We start from the raw sequence: 22,780 nt of genomic DNA, 5'->3' as shown, positions 1-22,780 counted from the left end.
ACTGTACTATCATCCCTTTCACACATAGGACCTCTGTTGCTTACAAATGTCTCCATGTTGTTTTCTTCAAAAAGGGCCATTACAGTTTGAGAATGGTTTGCATCACCAGCTCTAAAAAGTGCATTGGTAAATAAAATACAGGTCTGAACATTTCTTTACCTTTCTCCTTCCACAAAAACTTCAGGGGTGAACCACAAAGCAGAACCCAATTAAGCTAAACTGCATTAAATGTATGCTTGTTTAATCAAATTACAGTGGAAATATACCTGTGACATATAGAGCCAATCACTTAAGCTACTCTTGTGACATAGCCCATGGAAAAATGCTATCGATCTAGTTTATTCAGTCATTTTTAAAAGGTCTCAATTTATAACAGAAAGAGAACGGTATTCCCTTACATTCAGGATACTAATTGTCCCCTTACCACTTTCCTAAGCCATTGCCTCAAAAGGAACAAAAGGAGGAGGAAGCCATATCTGCAATATTCCTGAGACCCTTCTTCTAGACCCTACAGTCTTTCCCCCCTCAGGCTCTGATTCAGATTTTCAATGCAGGCCACGTTGTTTCCATGATGACCTGGTTGGGTTTGGTCTTTTCTGTTGTAAGAAAAATAAAAATCTCGAATCTGGAGTATCTGTGGTCTTAAAACCACAACGCTTTTCATGTAATCACTCTTTTAAATCAGTAGATTACCAATTAAGATGTTCAAAGACATCCTGGTTTTCAAGAACAAAGCATTCATCCCCCATTCATCTCATGCATCCCCTAACTGAGAAAGCCCTGAGAGGAAAGACCCCTGCACCTTGCAGGAATCCTCTAGAGTTCAACAACATGGAGAAGAGTTTCTAGTTAACAAGGCCCAGGTCGGATTGGGAAGGTCTCCTAAGTGTTTATTATACATCTTTCTGTAAGAAAAGTCAGAGCAGACGTGTTACTTTGCGTGTTAAGCTGTCTATCTGATGCAGCACGTTGTAGCTTCAACACCCTTCTGAGATGGGAAGAGAGAATGGGGAGCCCCGGCCGCCTCCTCTTCTGATTCAGGTATACCCCTTTCTGAGGGATGCCTTCAGCAGCCTGGTAATCCAAGCACACTCCCCACAGGAAACTTGAAGCAGGCCTAGTCAAAGGGCCTGGGAGTGCACAAACACGAGAAGACACTAGGGATATGCAGCCCCATGGAGATGACATTGTGGTTTTAAGGGAAAAACAAAACAACCTAAAGCAAGCTCAACTGGGCTTAAAAACCATCATATGAACGAGAGGCGAATGTCAGTTGGCCGACCGCGGCTGGGCCTGAAGGGAAACCGGTCGCTGGGGGCCCCCTCGCCCTGGCAGGACAGGATTGGGCCCAGGAAACGGGCCCACTGGATCGAAATGGGGTCTGAATGGGGAGAACTGGCCGGGCGTTTCCCCAGGGCCAGGGATGAGTGAATTGATTGGGTCCCCAGCATAGGGAAGCACTGGTCTCTCATCAAACTCACCACCAATAATCCCTGGGGGATACATGGGGCTGGGCGGGAAGGGGCTGGGGTAGAAGGGACTGGGGTGGAATGGCATGGGGTGGGGCGGAGGGGGCAGGAACATGGGGTGCCTCCATCTCAGGGCATCTTTCCTCTGTTTTTGCTTCCTGTAGAGCTGAAGAAAAACATTGAAGTAGAGTAAGTGTGGGGGGACTGTTTTTCCTTCTACTAGTTTTCAAATTACAGATTCACCTACACTACTCTTTCCCAAGAGAAATCCCCTTTCTCTTCCTTCTTGCACAAGTCCAAGAGCCCTAAGTGTGGATCTAAATACAGTGTGATCAAATTCACAACCATTTCTGAAGAATGTGACTTCCTGCAGAAAGGAGCCCACGAGGCCTACAGTTAAGGCGTGTAGCCCAGACACCGTTAGGCTCTTTGTGAAGGTAGAAAGTCCATATGTGTACATACACACACACACCCACAAACGTGGGCACAAACACACACCTATATACACTATGCAGGTATATGTGCACATACAACACATGCACACACATGCACACACACACACAGCATATACATGCATCTACATGCCCACATGTGTACATGTACGTACACAGCAAATGCACGCGAATCCTAGGCCTGATCCCGTCTCCACTGCTTCAGCTTAGGTGAGGCCCTACAGGCAGCCCAGAAGCTGCTCCTCTCGACAATGGGCCCATCCCCTCCAACACTTTCATTTGTGATCATCTCATCATGGGCTGACCCCCTTCTGCTAACCCTTCTTCCCCACTCTGGACAACAGCCATCAAAGGGTATTTAGAGGCACCTACCTCTTTCCAGTCAGTGTCTCGAGGTCTGACGGCACAATCTACAAAGAGAGACAAATTTCTAAGTTAATTACCATGTTACCTCATTTGTCCAACATGATTAGGAGAGGGGATGTTTCATATAAGTAAAATTTATGAAGGACCACCCCCTCATTTTACACACCAAAACCTACATCCTTTTTTTTTTTTGGTGAGGCAATTGGGGTTAAGTGACTTGCCAAGGGTCATACAACTAGTAAGCGTTAAGTGTCTGAGGCCAGATATGAACTCAGGTCCTCCTGACTCCAAGGCCGGAGCTCTGTCCACAGTGCCCCCTAGCTGCTCCCCCCCTCATTTTCTTAAACAGAGCAGACTGAACCCAAGTGGGTCTCCTCTTCATGACTCTAGGCCTGATCACTCCACAGGGCTCCCTGAAGTGGGCAGGGCTGGGAGTGGTTACACGGACCAGCCCCAGATCATTTCTCTGTGACCTCCCCTTTCCTCCGCAAGTTCTTCTTAGCTCTGGGGTTCGCTGACCACCCCTTGGGACTGGCACCTCTTAAACTAAGCCTTGTGCTCTAAAAAGGAGCAGCTGTTGGGGCATTTTCTCGGCTTGGGGATGGAGGAGCCCCAGAGGTCTCACAACCTTGCCAAAGAGGCTCTGGGGATAATGTCAGTGTCATGAAACAAACATGGGAATCCTCCCACCTCCTTCCTGGAACAGCTAGCTCTCCTGCTCCCTTGTTCCTCAGGCTATTCATTAGGGAAGGGCACAGTCTCAGAAATGGCCCAACAGTGTCCTGCAGAGCCTGAGGGGAGCAGGGCCTCTGCCCCATTCGGGGAGCACCCCTGAAGTCATTCTTCTCCCCAGGGTTTGCTAAAGGCTGCTCGGAACCCTCAGAAGGCAGCTGGTGGGGGGAGTGAGCTCAAGGGGCCTGAAGACAAAGACTTGAAGAGGTTAACTGGCAGGAAGGCTGAGAACACACCAATGCTAGAAACCTGGAGCTGCCACCCAGGACCACATGATGGCCTCACACCACCTTTCTCTTCTCCCTCCAACTCATCCACTTGGGGGAGTCTGAGGGGTCCTGACCTGTCATGTCACCAGGGCCAGGAATTCCAAGCATGGGAACACCTTCCACTGAGGCAACTGACCACTCCTCTGTAACTTACCCACCTGCAGTCACACACCCAGCATAGGTCAAGGTTACAAAACCCTCAACCTCAGGGCCCCAAGTCTGGCCCCTAACCATTACCCTCCAATGCATCTCAAGCTTCCCACGCCTGAAAACTAATTTGCCCCAAGCCAAAGTTCAAAGTGGGCCCATAAAGGCAGGACTCTCTGAAGCAGACTGGGTTCATGGGGCATAGTATACCCCTTCTCCTCCATCCCATGCCTCCATCCCCACCCCAGATTCAGTCTCATGTGGCCAACGTGAGGGCAAAGAGCCTCTGAGTGCAGCAAGGCTGCATGCCCAGGCCTACTCTGACAGAAAGGCTAAGACTTAGGCCATATGGACCCTCTCTGGGAACTCAGTGTAGAACCCCCCCACCTTCTCCTTGGTCCCTCCCACCTCTCTCCCTGCCCCTCTCTCAAGTGCAGGATCACTGGCTTTAGAGTAGAAAGGGAGCGAGACCATCTCCTCTGACCTCTTCCATGCTACAGTGGAGCTAACGAGGGGGCAGAGAGAGCAGTCACTTGCCCATGGGCACAGAAAACAGAGTCTCTAACTCCAAATGTTGGGCTCTTTCAAAATCCCTGTTCCTTTGGGGCAAGGGAGGCTCAGCAAAATGGCAGAAGAAAAGCTGTCTGGCAAACTAATTCATACTAAAGTGTGATCATCACTTAAAATAAGTGTTTCCTAGCCAAATAAATGTCTAATTGGAAGCATTTCAGACTGCAGTAAGGAACAAGGGGAGGGAGAAGAGGATGTGGGGAAAGCCCAGATAAGCCAGTTCTGCTGGGCTGCTTTTTTCCACAGGGCTTGGTCCCATAAGCTTCCCGGGCCTCCCATGGCTTCTCCTCAGCTTTAAATGCTCCAAGTTTTTACAGGACAGCTTTCATGGCAGGATCAGGGCTATCATTTCTTAGCAAAGATTATTTGCACGGTGGGGATTTCCTGGTCTGGAAAGTGGGTTCTATTACTTCCTTCTTAGGGAAGCTGGCTGCAACATTCCTTTAAATAATGAGCCATATGTGTTTAGGGGAATATGGGAATTAGATGTGAAGTGGGAGCTCTCAGCACGTTTGCAAAGCAGCACAAAGGCCAGACTCTTTCTGGCCTAATTCATACTATTGGTTACAATCAATTAACTTTAAAACACTTTGAGGAAAACAGCTAAAGTATACTACGAAAAGCTCCTTGGCAAATCCTGCTCAATTAAGACTTCAAACGGAGATGAGGAAAACTAGGTCTCTTTTGTCATTAATTAGAACGCTCTGAAAATCACCTCGAAAATCCCGTAAGTACATAAATCTCCACAGAAGCTGGTCATTCGAAGCAATGAAAAGGTCCCGACAAACTGCAGACAGAGACAGGACTGAACGGACATCTAAGAGCCGGAAAATCCGAAGTTTTAATTCCAACGGAAGGACGACTAAACCAAACACATCGGGCAAGTTTAAAGCTAGAGAAGAGAAGAAAAATAAGTTACCGGTGCTGTGGCCCTGAGGCCTCCCAATGACCCCCCCCCCGCCCGCCCTCTAGAAGCGGGGCATTTGTGCCCCTTCGTGGCCCACGGCACACGTGGTGTCCCCGCACATTTCTGCCCAGAAGGGCTGGTCGGACATATGCTCAACAAATGCAAAGAAGGTAAGAAGCCACTACAACGTTCCTGAGCGGCCACAGGAGAATTCCTCAGGGAGTTCTCAACACTAGGGCTTGATGTGCCTCAGTCTCCAAACAGACTCGATTTGTAGCCTAGCTGCACCGAGACAGGCCTTCATTAATGGGGACGGCCTTAACAGGATTAGCTCCTGGGGAATTTCAAATTCTTAAAGGGACGCCAGAGGTCATTTTCATGAGATTTTTATTAGTAACAGAGAATTCATTCTCCCAGTTGAAGTCTTAACTGAATTTTTTAAAGTATACTTAGTTGTTTTCCTTAAAGTGTCTTAAAATTGGGTCATAACGGATAAGATGACTTGGCCTTTGACCAGTTTTGCAGACAGAGGTCGAGATCTGGTGCTCCCTCCCATGAGCCTCTGGGCCTTTCTAATGAAAAACGGGAAGGATGCAGAGGATGGAAACCTCCATCATACTGGGCTCTGAAATGGATCATCGAGGCTTTTCCCCTATAGATTTATTTCTCAGACCAAGGCCAGTAAAACCCGTTTGTTGTAAACTCAAGAAATTTTCCAGTTGGTTTTGTTGGGGGGGGTTTTTTGTTCAACTGATATCTGAACATGTTGCATATATTGGTTTTTAAAAAAAAAAAAAAAGGTCGTTGTCTACAATTTGGAGAGCCTATAATTCAGAACTGCTGATACAATGAAACAGAAATCAACAAAAGCAAAGCCAGAGTGTTGAAACTCTTTACACACTCATGTAAAGGTGAATGTGTGAACAAAGAAGGCATTCGGCATGAAAGCATAAGCAGACAGTTTCCTCCAGATGAGAGACAGAGGGCTGGCCCCCAGGGCTGCTGCCAACACACCCAAAACTGCAGGTCCATGGGGAAACAAGTGAACCTCTCTCTGGGCCCCAAGCCTCTCCAATTCGACCCCCCATAAAGCCTCCAGGAAGACGGTCTCCAGCACACTTTGTCCACAGCTCACTCATACCTAGTCCCTTGCATGATATCTCCCCCACAGATTGGGGGCCCTGGAGAGCAGGGCCAGTTTTCACCTTTCTCTGCACCTTCAGTGCTCAGCCCAGGGTCTGGCACAGAACAGATGCTTGATAAATATTCAGCGATTTGGCCTGACTGCACTAAAGACACTGCACACATATCCTATCATTCTAGACAGCAAACTCCATGGAGGAAAGACACACTTCGGTCTCTGCTGGCACCTCACAGCTTTGCACAGTCGCCTCCAAGGACCCAGATCTGGCAGGGCCCTGTGGGGGAAGATGAGGAGCCTGAGGCCCAGGGAAGGTCAATGACTCGCCCAAGGTGACCCAGCTAATCGACAGCAGAGGCAAGACTTACACTCATTCAATTTAACAAGGGGCAGCCCAGTCCGGGCCCAGTGAGTGAAGCAATGTCACCAGCGGAGGCCCCAGCATTTTGCTCTCACTCACCTTGTCGGGCAAAAGCCAGAAGAGGATAGACCAGCTGGTCTTTAAAAAGGCGGGACAGCTTCGGGAGGTCTCTGTATTTGCTGGCCACATTTTCCTCTGCTGAGACAAAAGACAGAGGAGTGTAAAGCCAAGCAAGCCAACATACTCTGAGAGGCAGCCAGTTAATTCAATGGCTTGACAAGTTGGCTCTTTTTTACAAACCAAATTTCTCATTAAAACCAACATCTGAAGTAATTCCTGAGAGCAAAGGGAGTAGAATCAAGCCTCTGTGATTGGGAGGACACAGCCTCCAGGTCTGAAAAGTGAAGAATGCAGCCCCATGGTGGCGGAGGCAGCGATCCACCCACTGCATAGTGCCAAGCAAGATTTCTTGTAGGCACATCATGGGTAAGAATCAGGAAACACACACAGCCCAGGCTCCTGGCATTACCAAAAACATTCATGACATTAAATCCAATGCAGAAGTGCAATATAAAGAACCTAGGAGTGGTGGTCTCTCATCCAAGTGTGAATTCACGATTTTCTAACATAGGCTGTGGAGGAAAATACAGTCTCACACTTCAAGATGTAGCTGGAGATTTCAAATTGGCCATAAATAACAGCACCATTCACATGGGAAGGACTATGCCAATTAAAGACTTATGAGACTGCCATCAATAACTAATGAGTTTGCATTGCAGTAAAAATCCATTATAAGGAGGGAAGAGGGAGAAAATTTAAAACTCAAAATCTTATGGAAGTGAATGTTGAAAACTAAAAATAAATTATTTTTAAAAATCCATTATAAAACATCTGTTGACAAAAAGAAAACAGCCTATATATAGACAGATTTTTAAAAATCACTTTTCAGAATTAAATGGTTTTCAGCTGAAACAGACTATGAATGAATATCCCATTATTCACCTTCCCTCTGTTCGCTATCGATACCCTTGTCCCTATTTAAAAGTAGTCAATAAGGTGTCCGATTGGCGAAGGTTCTGCAACAATGCAACAATGTTCAGTTCGGTCCCAGTTTAGGCTTGAAATATACCGAAATGACTCACAAATGCTGGTCTAGAGGCCAAGAGGCATAGAAATCCCCCCAGGGAAAAGAAAAGTTTCATACTGAAATCTGCCATTTTTTGATACGTACATAATTTCCACCTGCAATAATTTGGAAGGGAAAATATTACAGATTTCAAAATTCTCTCACAGAAGCCCTACCCACATCATGCACACCACCAGCATTTCAGGGGATACGTTAAGAGTCTCACAAGACTTTCACATAGGACAATGCTGTTTTCTACAGAGCCCCTGCCCTTCGATTTAGCCTAAGCCAATACTTACAGAAATGTCCTGATCCAAATCCAACCAACTGGAAGCATATTTGTGGCTTTATAAATTCAGCCCCATCGTTAAAATTCCATAAGAAACGCTGAAATTAGCTCATATGTTTAATGGCCCACCCAGCCCCAAAGCACCTCCAAACGCCGCTGGACACGTTCTGAACGGTCATGAGCAACGCCACCCTGTCAAATATCCACCTCCAGGTGAAGCTGAGACCCCACACCCAGCCAGCGCCCCCGACGGAGTAGGGTTAAGGCTAAGTGAGCCCGACTGGGCTCACATTCATGCCCTCCTCAGCAGGAGCACTGGTCAGGCTCTGCCAAGCATACCAATGCAAACCCTGGCAAAACTGGTATCCTTGGCAGCAACAGGTTTATGTGGACACAAAAAGCCCTGAGGATGTGTTCTTTCACTGTCTCCTCTTCGGCTTCTCACAATGGTAAAGCTGTATGTTGTTCTTTTCAGGGAACGTAAGTCTTACACTACACGGTTATCTTTCCACACTGTGGGGCTGAGGGGCACAACACCCCCACAAGCTGGAAAATCCACGTAAACGTTTCTGGCCCTCCCTCTGTACCAGAGAAGAAGTCTGCATTTGTTCTTTTTCTTTCACAGAGCACTTACAGTACCTTATTGTAAATTTGGGGTTGATATCATACAATACTATACATGTATTTTATGTATGTCTGAGTTTCTAAACTTTTCTGTGTCATCTGCTGGTCCTTGCAGGTCATCTGTAGCTTCCACAAAACTCCCCAAAAATGCCCACTTAATTTCTTATGCCAACCTGCAACATAGCAAAACTGCCATGGGGAAAGGATGACTATATGCCTACCTATTCAATAAACTCCAATGACTCCCCTGCCTCTAGAATCAACATAAACTCCTTCTGGCATTCAAAACTCTTCCCAACCTGACCCTTCCGTATCTCTGTGGGTTTCTCAGGCAGTCTTCCCACCCACACACACTGGCCTACTGGGTGCCCCTCCGACACACGCTCCATCTGCCATCCCCATGTCTTCACCCCAGCTGGCACCCGTACCTCTACTGCCGTCCCCCAGCACTTCTACCTCTCAGCATCACATGTATGCTTCAAGACTTGGCACAAGGGCCACCTTCTGTCAGCTCTTCCTGGTCCTCCCAACTGCTCATGCCTTCCCCTCTACAATCACTGAGTACTGACTTTGTATGTATCTTGTTTAGGCCTAAGTGTGGATGTGTTGTTCTCCTCTGATTGAGTATAAGCTCCCTGAGGGCAGGGCTGTTTCATTTTTGTCTTTGTATCCACAGTGCCCAGCACAGTGCCTGGCATACAGTTAATACTTGATAAATGGTTGCTTTTTTCACTGAACATTCTAGTAGAAAGAGTACAAAAACATGACACTGCTTCTCAAAAATGATTAAGCCCTAACCATTTTACAGCGATGTTCCAAATATTAAATAATTCAGTGCTCTTAAGAGACAGGGAAATAACATTTCTAATAACCTTTTTTTTTTAATTTGAAAAGTTTTATTCACAGAAACCAGGCAAAATAGGTCTTTTTAAAATCGAAAAAAAAATGCATGACCACAGGTAAAGATTTCTTTATCATGAATGCACTTCATCAAGGCCACTTGGGGTGAGAAGGGAGTGAACAAGGACAAGAAGAGGGAGTGGAGATCCCCTCATCAAACCCTTTTCATGCTTTTAGAAATCCAATGATATTTTCCTTCAATCTTTTTCTAAATCTAATTTATTTTTTCACTAATTTAGAAATATGTTTTATTCTTTCTTTTCCCAAACACCACGTACAATCACTTTCTGGGCTAATCCCAATGGCACAAAGCTTCATCCCAAGATCTTCAGTTTTCAAATGACTCATAAAGCTGAATTACCTTGTTCATGGGGGCAAATAAAAGACTCCGGCAGCAGCTGTAATCTTTTCACACTCCTAATTTCATTGTTGATTTTCAACGTAGCTGCAAAATTTAAAAAAAAAGTGAGATTATACTAGGCTCCTGTCTGCTTTCTGTTTTGGTTATGTCTTTCATTTCTTTGTTCACACTACACTCTTCTTAAATGGCACAAATTATACACAGTGAATTGTTGCAAACCATTAACCTGTTCCTTAACCAAGGAGCTACCAAGTTTAAATCTGCCCTCTCATGAAGTCTCTGTAAAACAGCATGATCAAATACAGCAAGAGTCTTTCTATGTATGCCTAGGAAGTCTAGCCAACAGCAGCTTGTTAGCAATTGAAACAAATGCAGCAAGGCTAAGGGGAGGGAGGCAGCTCAGTACAATGAAGTCATTGTTTCTAACAAGGTCACTAATAACTCGGTTTGTTTTTGACTTAACCTCTGGCAGTGAGTCCCAGAGCCTGCTCCTGAGATGAATACCACAGTGCTTCCCACCCTGCGGGCGAGTGATCAGCAGCCCTGCCCCTGCCCGAGGCCCCCTTCCAGTCACACACACACACAAAGGGACGTTTCATCACAGCCATGAAAGGCCCAGTGATGTGCTCCTGTGCCTGTGTGCAAGGAAGGAAGAACTGAGCACACATGCCTGCTTTTCAGAATTCGGAATCAGGCCTGAACTGTCTGCCTCCTGTGAAAGTCTGCAAGGGGCTGATAAGGACAAGGGCACAAGCTGTAGATGCCCAAATAGCAAAACGCATCTTTTCTTCCACATGAAGCCAATTCCTGCCTTCCAAATAGCAAATGGCCTCCAAGCGGTCAAAAACATCGGCCTGACACTGAGGACAGAGGGCTTGCAGCCTTCCCGAGAGGCACGTCACTGGCCCTCCATGACCCAGAAGGCCCCCTCAAAAGTAGCATGGGCAGGAGCCCAGACTTACCGGCCAGGTTGTCAGAATGCCTGTTCCCTGCAACTGTGAGATGCCGCTAATGCAATCAGGCCCAAAATTCAGATGACTGCTCGTAACGATGCAGATGGAATGTCCTGGTTTAACTTCCATCCCTACAATTACCTCCTAAGGCACCCCTCCCCCTTCCTAAGGGTAAGAAGGAGTTAAGGGCCTTCTATCACCAAACGACAGAACCTAAGAATTCTGAGTCAGGTCCAGGACTAGATGGCCTCTGAGCTCCCACTGGACTCTGAGAATCAGGGATACCCCGAATCTTTGGGCTGAGTAAGAACAATGCCATTGTTCACAGCACAGCCATTCCAATTCTGGCCTCCAAACTGGTTGGCAAAATAGAGAATCCCCCCAATGCCAAAAGCAAGGCTAGAGAAAGCTCTCCAAAGGAACAGTGGCTCTCCAGGTACTGTCCGCAGGCCACTAGTGGGTGGTGAAGGGCCTCGGGTATTTGCTGGGCTGCACCATAAAATGCCAGGGTGGTATTTCTTAGGCGCCGGCACCGAGGCCTGTCGAATTACCGTTTATGACGACAAGACTCCCCAGCGGCACACACGTGAGGGCAGCGGTGCCGTCTTCACAGAGAGGATGCGTATACTGCAACTTATAGACACCTCCCGATCGCCACTTCTCAGGCATGGACACGGCTTTTGCTTCAGTCCCCTAGGCCCAAAAGGAAGAGATCATAACAAAGAAGGGAGGTTACCAACAAACCAAGGAACACTTCAAGAAGCTTAGAGACTCCAGAAATAACCATCGTGGTCCCCATTTCCTCCCATCCCAGATCAGACTGTCCGCACTGTAAAAAATGAGGGGGAAAAAAATCCAAGACTTTAAATAAAATTTGCTTCAAATGCTCGTGAATAGATACAACAAAACCTTCTCCTCCGTTCCAGTGACACTTGGTCGTCTTGTTGTGGGTGAGAGAAATAGCACGCGAAACACAAGATTCTGGGAGTGGGGCAGGGGGAACAGTATGAAAAAGATGATGTCAGACATAAGAAAAAACAAGAAGTGTGGCTCTTCAATTTACACTCTGACATGAAGCCTTTGCTTTTAAACAACTCCACACAGTGCCAGAGGACCGAGAGCCAGAAGGGCCCTTTGAAAAACGAGTTTTCAAAGAGGCCCAAGGAAGTGAGGCGGCCTCCCTGTGGGAGAAGGAAGCAGAGGGGCCACGTCGGACCCCACACTCACTCACTCCAAGTTCAACGCTTCCCCTGCACTCGACAGGTCTCTGTACAGCCACCACAGAGAAAACAGAAGAGCTGCACCTATCCATGCTAGCACAGCTTTCACCGGGGACCTGCCACTCTGAGCTGGCAGCAGGACTCCCCCGGACGCCAGTATTCTGGGCAGCAGACTGATGGATGTGACTGCGGCTGCTGCGGCTCGACTGCGATGCAAGGTGACTCCCTCAACTTACCATGCAGCCGTGGCCCTCTTGCTTCTCACATCACTACCCCCCAGCCAGCATCAAGTAGGGCCAGAAGATACAGCCACATACGAGGAAGAGGTGGGAAGGAGACAGCAGAGGAAGAACAAAGAGGAAGGAAGCACATGGACAAAAGAAGACACAATGACTCCTGGGTCTCCAAAGTCTGAGCACAGAGAGGAGGTGCGAAGCCTCCAGCCTTCCTTGCTCTGCTAGGTAAAGGCCCCCCAAGTCCTGGCAGGGAGGAAGATGATGGCAGCTCTGCTGACCCTTCTCTACACTTAACGAGCTGGAGGGTGGATGGGGAGTGGGGCTTCCTGCCCCTTCCTGCCACTGTCTCCAGAGTCTTCCCTGAAAGAGAAGTTCCTCTTCACCACTTTCCCAGTCCCCTCGGTGAACATATACACACACACACACACACACAGCCCATCTGCAATCCTTCCACCACATTCACCCTGAGCCTCCTAACCAAACCCTGCTCAGGGAGGAGGAAAAAGCTAGCCTGGGCAGCGACCGCAAGCCCTTGCTAACACTTCCACAATACACCAGTGTCCTAAAATGCTTGTTAGGAGACAGTCTGACTTCTCAGTTTACTGTTCATTTCACAGATCAGAGAGAGTCAGAGGCAAAACAGAAGATCCATGACCTCACAAAATCCTATCACTTTGGAGAGGAGTCAAGTGAGGCCCAGAGTGGGGCAGTAATTTGCCCCAAGCCCATCACACCATGAGCTGGGGACCAGGGGCACAGCCAACCCAAACCCCAGGCCTAGGGCTCTCCTGCAGGACTTACCAAGGGGGTGTAGCCGGACTCCAGCATCAAAAGGTGAACCAGAACAATCAAGGCATCATTGGCACTACTGCATTCAGCCGCGTGGTACAGTGTCTCCAAGGAATGGGGCACCTGCCCATCCACGGCTTCACTGCACAGCATTGGCTCCGTGGGATAGGACCCTGTACCCTCTTCCATATCCACATCCTCTTGAATTAACCCAGAATCAAAATCTAGACTAGATCCTGGCTGAAAGAGAAAAGAACGTGAGCCACCCTAAATGTCGCCCCATCCTCACTCCCACACTTGGCTGCCAGCCCCAGCACAGAGATCTGAAGGGGAAGATGCTGGGAGGAGGGTTCATTCACCACAATTCGGACAGTCACACTGGCCAGTCCTCAGCCCTGGGCAGGTCTGAGAGCACTTTCAAAGACTCTCAGAGACTCAAGGAGATACCCGGTCCTTTGACATGCTCTCCCAATCAATGCTTCCTAACTGACTGACCCCTCCCCTAAGTGCCACCCAGTGTTCCTGGCTCTACCTCATGGGGCCAAAGAGAACACAACGGCCCCTTCCCTCACCAAGGCCAACCCTGCACGTGCCCCACGGATCCCAGGAGCCCACCCCATTCTCACCATTCTTAAAAGATTCTCACATGACTCTTCCACCCTTCACACTATCATCCTGTATCTCTCCCTTTTCACAACCAAACTCCTAGAAGAAGGCACAGCCTGGTTTCCCTCCCATTCACGTCAAATCCCTTGTAATCTGGTGTCCCTCTCCATCCTCAACCCTGTCCAAAAGATCAGAGCGCAGCCTCTGCAGTGAAGGGGGTCAAGGTCTGGAGAGGTCAACAGCATGAAAAGGTTCATGGGGGCAACAGAGAAGAGGTCACACAGAGGCCTCTGACTGATAACCACTGTGCATTCTTTACATCAAAACACACGTTTGTTTCTAACATTTTCATCCACTATTTGGATGAAGGCATCACTGAAACGCTTCTCAAATTAGCAGAAGATATGATATTGACCAGGGGAGACGACACGTTGTGTGATGACAAAATTAGGATCCAACTTGATGGGTTGAGATGTTAGGCTACAGCTAACAAGACAGAATTTAAAAAAAAATAAATGTGATGCTGTCTACATTCCAAAAAAGTATAACCGCAGGATGGGAGTGAAAAAGGCCTCTGGGTTTTAGTAGACTACAGGTTCAATTAGGAGCCAACTAATGGGAGGGACTGGTAGGCTGCCCTACAAGAAGAGCCTTGAGAACACAGGAGATCTTCCTGCAAGACCCTCAGCTGTGCCAATTCTCAGCTTTGCATTTTAGAAGAGGCAGCCACACCCAAAAAGAGGAGGTGACCAGCAGCCCTGAAGAGAATTGGGCCAAGTAACTGCAGATCAGCCCTGGGCATGACAAGAGGAAAGTGGTATTCCAACATGTGAAGATGTCTTGTGGGGGAAGGATGAGCGCTGTCTGCTTGGCCTCAGAGGGCACTACTGGGACCAACCCTTGAGGAGACCCTCTTGATGACCTGACCCTCCTCTGCTGATCTTTCTGTAAATTGTCTAGAGAACACAGAAAAGGAGGAAAGAAGAGAAAGAAGGCTTGAGTGGCAGAACTCGGCAACCCTTTGAGGAGTTCAAGTCCAGGATCATAACACAGGCAGAACAGAGAGCTTTGGTTCTGACTCTGTGCAGGGCAGGACGGCAAAACTGAAACAAGCCTGGCCCAAAGAGCTTACCTTCTCCCGGGGAAAGAGAATAGCTACAAAGTTCAGTAAATACCAGGAGGTATGAGGATGGAAAAAGCAACTTGGGGTATCAAAAAAAGCTTCATACAAGAAGGGGCCCTGCCCAGTCATGGAAGTAGCTAAAATCTGAAGAGGAGGAGAGGAGGGGGAGCATTCCAGCGGGAGGCAGACCGCCAATCTGGGGAATCGACAAGTAGACAACTTTGGCTAGACTGGAGAGGGTGTGAAAGAGAGAAATAAAATTAAGTCTGAAAAGGGAGCCTGGGGCCAGGTTGGAATGCTATGAAATCCATCCTAAAGTCCACAGGGAGTGAATGAAGATGTTTGAGAAGGAGAAGAACACAAGGGCAACTATATAAAAGATAAGTTGGTTCCCTAGGAGAGGGAGGCAAAAACAGAGGAGGGTTGATGACCTATGAAGCAGGGGCATCACTGAGGAGGCAATTACAATCATCCAGGACCACAGGTGATAAGGGCCCAAATCAGGACAGTGGCCATGTAGATAAGGAGAAGGGGGCAGATGCAAAGGCCATATGGGGGACGAACTAACGAGAGAAGGAAAATGGGGAAGGGGAGGAGGGAGAAGAAAGAGTCCAGGATAATTCTGAGGCTGCAAAGCTGCAGGACTAGAATGATGGTGGTACTTTCCACAGAAACAGGAAAGGTGAGAAGAAAAGGCAGGTGGGAAGGGAGGAGGAACTGAGCATGTTAAATCTGACGTGCAGATGGAGCCACCTGCCAAGCAGCGAGTGACGTCAGGCCAGAGGGCAGGGAAGAAACAAGGGCTGGGTGGAAAGAGATGGAACAGAACCTCTAGAAGTGGATCTGGCAAGGAATGAGCAGTGAAAGAAAAGAGGGCAAGGGATTCAAAGGCCGAGGGGGGAGTTCCCGCAATAGCACATGGCAGCTCTGCTGGCGCTGGGGCCGAGGCTGGGAGAAGGGCTCTCACCGCAGAAAGGGCAAAGTACCCTGCACTGGGGCACCCAACCCCCAGGCTTCTTTGTTGCTAGAGGGCGGCACCAGTTTGTCATCCCTCACACACAAGGGAAAAGTGGGGGTCCGGCAGGGCGTCTGGGGATCAACTTCCCAGGGGCCTGACTGAGTATCCACTTGATCTCAGTTTCTCTGCCCCGCCCCGAGCTGTAAGAGCAAGAAGACATCCTGCACATCAACCAACACGCTTTTATTAAGCACCTACTGTGTACCAGACATGGGGGATACCAAGGAAAAAAATAGTACCTGCCCCTTAAAGAGCTCACCTTATCTCTGGGGAAGCAGCTTTATCCAGAAATGTGTGAAAAATAAATTCAGAGTAAAACAAGGCCATCTGGGGAGGGGAAGGGGGGCGCCGGAACAGGCTCTGCAAGGCAAGGACAGCCAGGAAGGCTTCCTGGAGGTGTCACCAGGGCTGAGCTTTGAAGGAAGCTAAGGACTCCACAAGGAGAAATAAGAAGGGGCTGCAGAGCAGGCACGAGGGCCAGAACCCGCAGTGACAGAGATAGAGGCTGAGGCTCTGTGAAGGAGCACAAGACAGATGGGGACAGGGACTTCGCTGGAGCATTTCTTTCACCTGATTAAAACCTCTGGTCTGAGCAAAGGTCTAAGGGCTTGATCAACACAAAAACGGTCAGAACCCCTGGACCAGAAGGCAGGAGGCAACAAAGGTCGGGAGGGGAAGGAGGGCCAAATCTCGTTGACATTTCGAAAGAAAACGTGACAAGCTTTGACGGCGGACTAGATGCGCTGGCCACTGCCCCCACCCCCAGGAGGGAAGGCAGAGGCAAAGCACGAAGCTAAGGTTAGAGCCTCGAAGAACAGTGGTACCATTCCCAGAACAGGAGGTACCCAAGTATAAACTTCCCCTAGGAAATTGGAGATACTTAGAACTAGGGCTTGAATGAGTGCTCCGAGCTTGATGGGCAGATAGCAGAGGTCAAACCCTTGAAGCAGCAAAGGAAGCTGACTGCTCTTAACAAACGAAAACAGAGGGGAGGCGCAGAGGACCGAGAGGTGATCCTTGGGGAAACAGGAGTGCCAAGACGATCTAGGTCACCAGCCTGGAAGAATCTCCCTTCAAGGTCTGACCTCGAGGAAGTCTGACTGAGGGATAGTGCCCTCTTCGCGGTTTCCTGCCGGGCCTTACCGTGCTGTCTGCCCTCTGGACAGCAGGGCCCGGGTCCTGCAGCTCTTCTTCACCTCGTCGGCTGGACTGGCTGTGGCTGGGGGCCAAAGACGGCTGATTGGGATCACTCTGGAAATAAGAATGTGCTGAATCTGAAGCTGGAGCTACGGGAGATTCCACAGCGGCTTCCTCAAGAATCAAACAGATCAAGTCCCCAGAAACAATCCCATAGGAGGCCAAGGTCTCTTCATCTTCAGCGAGGGTATCCCTGCCGTTCAGTGTTACTGCAAACTGGATGTCAGAACTGCCGAAACAAAATGGACAAGGAGACAGTTAATGCTCTGAGCTTAAATCACGCGTTCACAATCACAGCTAATTTGTGGTATGGTCACAGAAGGCAAACCCAGGGATTAGGTGCTTCCCAAAGCCTTGCTCTTATCACTCAGGACTGTGGCGCTACAGCTATACGGTGCCGCTGATTCTGTCATGGACAACTTTCAGAAAATTCACTTAATCAGTGAAATCACGATGTTAGAGAAGCTGGGGCTATGGGTTCAACGCCTTCACGTACCAGCTTAGTTTCCTCTGTCCCCAAGAACGACTGTGTCTCTAACCTGGCCAGACATTATTTCACAGGTGTATACCATTAATCACAAAGGGGGCTTAGTGTAAAAGAGCAAATGTTGTGAATTCATCATCCCTGTTAGACAAATAACTCCAACCATGGGTCCTGCTGATGGTGAGTCATCTTTAAAAATACAGGAGAAGACAAGACGGCCAGCAACCCTCTCTGGGCCCAGATGCAGGCTCTGTCAGAGACTGAGAATCCCATCACACTTGACCAGACCCTGGGAAGATAACACCAACACTGGTGGGAAGATTAACTTTCAGAAATTATTAGACACTCTACTGAGCATATTTATGATGAGGCAACCAACTTCTATGAGGGTTAACTGGTGACTTAAAAAGTAATTTGTCAGATTCTGGGGAAATTATTGTCCTTCTTCATAGGGCTTCATTCCCCAAAGTGCTTAAGAAAATTACTTTTGAGTTTCCTATTTACATTCCTTTTATTTCAGCAGTTAGAGGGCACTAAATTGTATGGCCAGTGATACAGAAATTTTAGAATGGAATTAAATGGTTGGAAATTACTTCTGGCTGTCAGAAAACAAGTGACTATGCTTCTATCTGCAAAATGCTTCCGTAAACAAAATGCAGAAAACCTGCCAGCTGCTCAAATAATGACGGTGCCAACTTGGGCAGAAACAGGAAAAACATCTCCAAAAGAACCAATGGTCCAATGGACGCCTTTGGATGAACTGTCTTTTTTTGCTCACTGGAAAAGATCAGTGTAGAACAGTACCAACTACAGCAATGATGAGTGGTCACAGCAGGAAACGACTCTTTGCCAGACAGAAATCCCACCCCTCCCCCAGCCCCCCAGCCCCCCAGCCCTGCCCCTTACAGGTAAAACAAGGATCAGTTTTCAGTTCAACAAACACTTACTTTCTGCCCTCAAAGAGCTCACATTTTGCAGTGGGGGTGGGGGGAGATACAACCCATACGTGGATAAATGCAAGATAAGTTAAAGAAGGGGAAAGCACTAACTGTTGGAGGAGGATAAGTCAGGGAAGGAGGGCTGCAGGCTTTTTGTTGCTGAAGGTCTTTGGGGATGATTATTAAAATTGTGTTTCCTAAAAACAAGAATAAGTATTTAAGCTGGAGAAGGGACATGATGATGGGAAAATGCTAATACATCGTAAAGGCTTTTAAGGAGAGATAGCCTTTGCAGGGATTGGGGTGAAGGTTTTTAAGGGTGTGGAACACAATCAAGTTTTTGTTTTTGTTTTTGATGTCTAGACTGATTTTACTGATTCTTTTTCTCTTCTTCCTCTTTTTGTTTTAAAAGATGGCTGTCTGGGAAGAAATCAGGGGAGACATACAAGGGGAAACCTAGGTCATAAAAAAAAGAGAAAGATTAAAAAAATCTAATTTTTAAAAGAGATGGAAATCTAGCTATTCAGGCTTGTTCCAACATAGCTCCATGAGCCTGCAGAACCACACACAACCACAGGATCCTCGCTTTGGAGCTGGAAGGGGCCTCAGGGGCTAGCTAGCACCATATCCTCATTCTACAAATGAGGAAAGTGGGGCCCAGGTAGGAAGAGACAGAGCTGGAAAATGAACCCAGGGCCTCCGCCTCCAAAGGCTGCATCATTCCAACTGCACCACCCTGCGCCCCATCACTATCAGCAGGACCAGAGGCCCTGGCACTCGCTGGAAGGGACCTAGTCTGCCTCCCACATTTCAGATGCTTTAGAAAAGAAAAACAGAACGTATGAAATAGCCTTTTTTGTGTATTCCATTCAATTATTAAGAGGGAAAAATGTGAAAGCATCTTTTCTTTCGGTTTCTTTTCCCTCAATGATTTACAATGATGAAAAAAGAACAGAAAAGTGAAACTAACTGGTTTGTTTACAAGCTTTGGCTGTGAAACCCAATATAGCACTTTCACAATGGCTCTGCCCAATTTCTTCTTAACAAGAGAGTCTAAATATGAAAACATCTGGGGGCACTGACAGCAATAACCAAAAACACATCAAGGAGCGGTGAACCGTCAGTTTATGCTCCTTTTCAAAATACCAAGATCTGTCACTTGAACTTAACAGGTTAGGGGAGCGAAAAATGTACCAGAGCATTTCCCTAATTTGTTTCACTTTTGAAATATTACCGGGATCTGACAAATTAAAACTGCAAAAAGTTCATCACTGAAGTCTCATTTCACTAAGCTCCTTATAAATTATTTGATGTAAATTGCGCTCTCAAATAAGGGGAACATTTCTAAAGTTAACAAAAAGATTTTTAGTTTGTAAGAAACTAGGCACCACTTTCTTTCTTAAAGTTAACAGAACTGGGCACCACTTTTCTCTTAGTTCAAATTTAAAGAGAAGGGATACTGACCCATGCTCTGCTTCTCCACAACAATTACCAACCTCACCTGTACCCCTCTACCTCAAAACTGGAACCCTGCTGCAAACAAGATCCCAGTGGCTTCCAAGTCATTTCTGCACCCAGGTCCCTTAGAGAACCAGCCTCTGAACCAGGAAATTAGAAGACTCTGAAACACCGATTTCTAGGCTTCCTTCGAGCTCGGAGTTTCTCCTGCACAATACCAGCAAGAATTAGATGAATTTCTATCGGCAACATATCCTGCACACCTCAAGCTCAGGTTTTCTCTGCAGTTATACACGTCGATACCATTATGCCTCGGGCTATTTATGGCCTCACGAAAGAGAAGTGACAGAATCCCAGCTTCACTGGACAGGGCAAAGCACAAGCACAGATACACTGTGGTGTGCAACACAGGTCGCATACATGCATGCAGGTGTGCAAAAGGCCCAGGCACAAAGCACAGCGAACCCACACACAAAATTGAGTCCCTACACGCCCGGATGTGCACAAACACTCGAGTGCAAAGCTGCAGGCACACCCACTTGGGCACAAGGTCACTGGCACACGCTCACTTATACGCAAAGTTGAACCTGTGCACACTTGGGCACAAAGTCACCAGCAAACACCGCAGCATGCACAAACATCCCCATGAAAATTGGAGCGCCTACGTGCCCAGGCGTGCACAGACCTGCACACCCACGTGGGCGCACTCAGAAGCGTCCAAGCGCCCAGATGCAAAGCTGTACCTACACACTTAAGTGTGCACAAGTCCAGGAGTGCAAATCCCTGGCACACGCTCAGTGTATGATTAGGTCCCGGATGCCAAGCTGCACGCGCTCGCACACGCACACAAGACAGTCGGGGGTGCACACACCCAAGCCCGGGTGCCCCCGACCCCGTCCAGTTTCCCCCCCCCAACCCGGGCCTGGCTGACTCTCCTGCCCCGCGCCCCCAGCCACAAACATCCCCGCGCATGCGCCCCTTCCTCTCTCACGCCCGCTCCGGCCGCGAGCGGCCCCGCGCATGCGCCCCTTCCTCCCTCTCCGCTCCCCTCCCCTCCCCGGCGGTGGCCGCGGCAGCACCTGTAGCCCCAGGCGGGGAGCAAGGCCTGGCGCAGGTGCGCGCGCAGCTCCCCGAGCGTCGGCTCCGCGCCCGGCAGCTCCAGCGCAGCCGTCCGCTTCCGGACGCGGACCCGCAGCTTCATGGCGCGGGGGGCCCCTTCTCACTCCTCGGACCGCCGCGGGGCCGGGACAGAGACAGGGACCGGGACACCACCGCCGCCGCCGCCTCCTCTTCAGCCGCTTCGTCCGCCGCCCGCCTCGGTCCGGGGCACGGGAGCTCCGCCCTGCCCCCGCCCCCTCCCATGAGGGCGCCCCCTGCTGTCGGGCCACCGACCCCGGGCGCCGAGGGGAGTGGCGGGGCCGTAGCGGCCGCGCCCCCGAGAGCGCGCGGGCGGGCGGCCGAGCGACGCCGCTGGGCTGCGTGCGCGCCCCCGAGAGCGGGCGGGAGGGGATGGAGCGCCACCTCCACCCGCAACCCCACCTTCCCCCTTTGGAGCGCAGTGCGCAGGCGCGAGCCGCTCGCTGCTGGTCCACAGGGATGCTCTGAGCCCAGAGTCCCGGCCATCCTGTATCCAAGCTCGAATCCCCGCTAGCGTCCCCGCCATGTGGGCGTACAGCCTGGTCCTGAGGGGAACGCCATCGCTGACTTTGGAGTCAGAGGGCAAGGGCTGTCTTCGCCTCTTTTTGTATCCCCAGGACTTAGCACAGTGCTTGGCTTATAGGAGGCGCTTAATAATTGTTCGTTGCATAGAGAACTCAGGTTCAAATCCCACCTCTGACGCCCCCTAAGGCATCTAGGTGGCTCAGAAGACCCGAGTTCAAACCCAGCCTCACATATCGGCTTGTATGGCCCTGAACAAGTCATTTAACCTCTTTCTGCTTCAGTTTCTTTAACCTGTAAAAAAGGGGTGCTATTGGCACCTCCCTCCCAGGGTTGTTTCGGGGAGCAAGTGAGATCATATTTATAAAATGCTTTGCAACCCTTAAGCTATATACATGTTACATGTTATTATTCACCTCTAAGTTTCAGTTTCCTGGTTTGTTAATGAAGACATTGGATTAAAATTATTAAATTTACAAGGTCCCATCCAGTGCCAAATCTATGACTTCACAAGAGAACCCATTTCTACTTTGGACAGTTGTAATCAGGGAGGGGGCTCAGGAAAGGCATCTTGAAGAAGGTGGTATTGAAGGGAGCCCTATAAAATGGTGTGGGAGCTGGGTTTGGAGATTATCGTATTTAGCTTAGAGGAGAGAAGACTTAGGGGGCATATGATAACTGTCTTAAATCAATGGCAGATGATAACTGTCTTAAATCAATCAACAAGAATTTTTTTTGTAATGTTTTTATTCTAAACCTATAGACCAAAAAAGAGCACTTCTGTACTCATAGCAGGACGACCCCCCAAAAATTCCATATGAAACCATAAATCTACATTTCACACTGCTTACTTTTCTTAGAATATACAGGGAGTCTCCCAGCTGTAATTGGTCCAGCCCCTCTGGAAAGCAATTTGAAACTATGTCCCTAAACTACTCATATCTTCTGACCCATCAGAACCAATACTAGGACTATATTTCAGAGAAAGAGGGAAAGGGTCCATATGTACAGAAATATTCATAGCAGTCTTTTTCATGGTGGCAAAAACTGGAAATTAAGGGTATGCCCATCAATAGGGAAATGGCTAAACAAATTAGAATATATGAATGTAGTGGAATATTATTGTGCTATAATAAATGATGAAAAATATGGTTTTAGAGAAACCTGTAAACACATCTTAGAAATGATGAAGAGTGAAGTGAGTAGAACCAGGAGAACAATTTATAAAATAGTAACTCTGTTGTCTTAGTTTTGAAAGATTTAACAACATTGATTGTGTCCAGGGGACTTAGGATGAAGCATATTAGCTATCTCCTGATAAAAGGGCGATGGACTCAAGGTGCAGAATGAAACACATTTTCAGACTTGGAAAATGTGGGGATTTG

General features: G+C 48.4%; 1 protein-coding gene across 1 annotated transcript; it reads right to left on the bottom strand.

Annotated features, from left to right (window-relative positions):
- Window positions 1-864: 864 nt before the first annotated feature.
- On the bottom strand, window positions 865-20,937 carry FBXO7 (F-box protein 7). Its single transcript, XM_020982452.2, has 9 exons — window positions 20,816-20,937; window positions 16,803-17,085; window positions 12,925-13,152; window positions 11,219-11,360; window positions 9,715-9,798; window positions 6,514-6,609; window positions 4,721-4,897; window positions 2,294-2,331; window positions 865-1,635 (listed from the first exon to the last, which is right to left on the bottom strand). The coding sequence occupies exons 1-9, from the start codon at window positions 20,935-20,937 to the stop codon at window positions 1,270-1,272; spliced, it is 1,536 nt and encodes a 511-aa protein (XP_020838111.1). The 3' UTR covers window positions 865-1,269.
- Window positions 20,938-22,780: the final 1,843 nt, after the last annotated feature.

Source organism: Phascolarctos cinereus, unplaced genomic scaffold (assembly GCF_003287225.1).
Source record: "Phascolarctos cinereus isolate Bilbo 61053 unplaced genomic scaffold, phaCin_HiC Scaffold_1;HRSCAF=81, whole genome shotgun sequence".
Taxonomy (NCBI): domain Eukaryota; kingdom Metazoa; phylum Chordata; class Mammalia; order Diprotodontia; family Phascolarctidae; genus Phascolarctos; species Phascolarctos cinereus.
The sequence above is the reverse complement of the archived record's forward strand: the minus strand, read 5'-3'. Positions and strand labels throughout refer to the sequence as shown.

Coding starts and splice junctions, on each gene's coding strand:
- FBXO7 (XM_020982452.2), bottom strand. CDS start 20,937: ATGAAGCTGCGGGTCCGCGTCCGGAAGCGGACGGCTGCGCTGGAGCTG. Junction 6,610..9,714: donor TATTTGCCCCCATGAACAAG/GTAATTCAGCTT, acceptor TTGTCTCAGCAG/AGGAAAATGTGGCCAGCAAA. Junction 1,636..2,293: donor GAGACACTGACTGGAAAGAG/GTAGGTGCCTCT, acceptor GTTTTTCTTCAG/CTCTACAGGAAGCAAAAACA.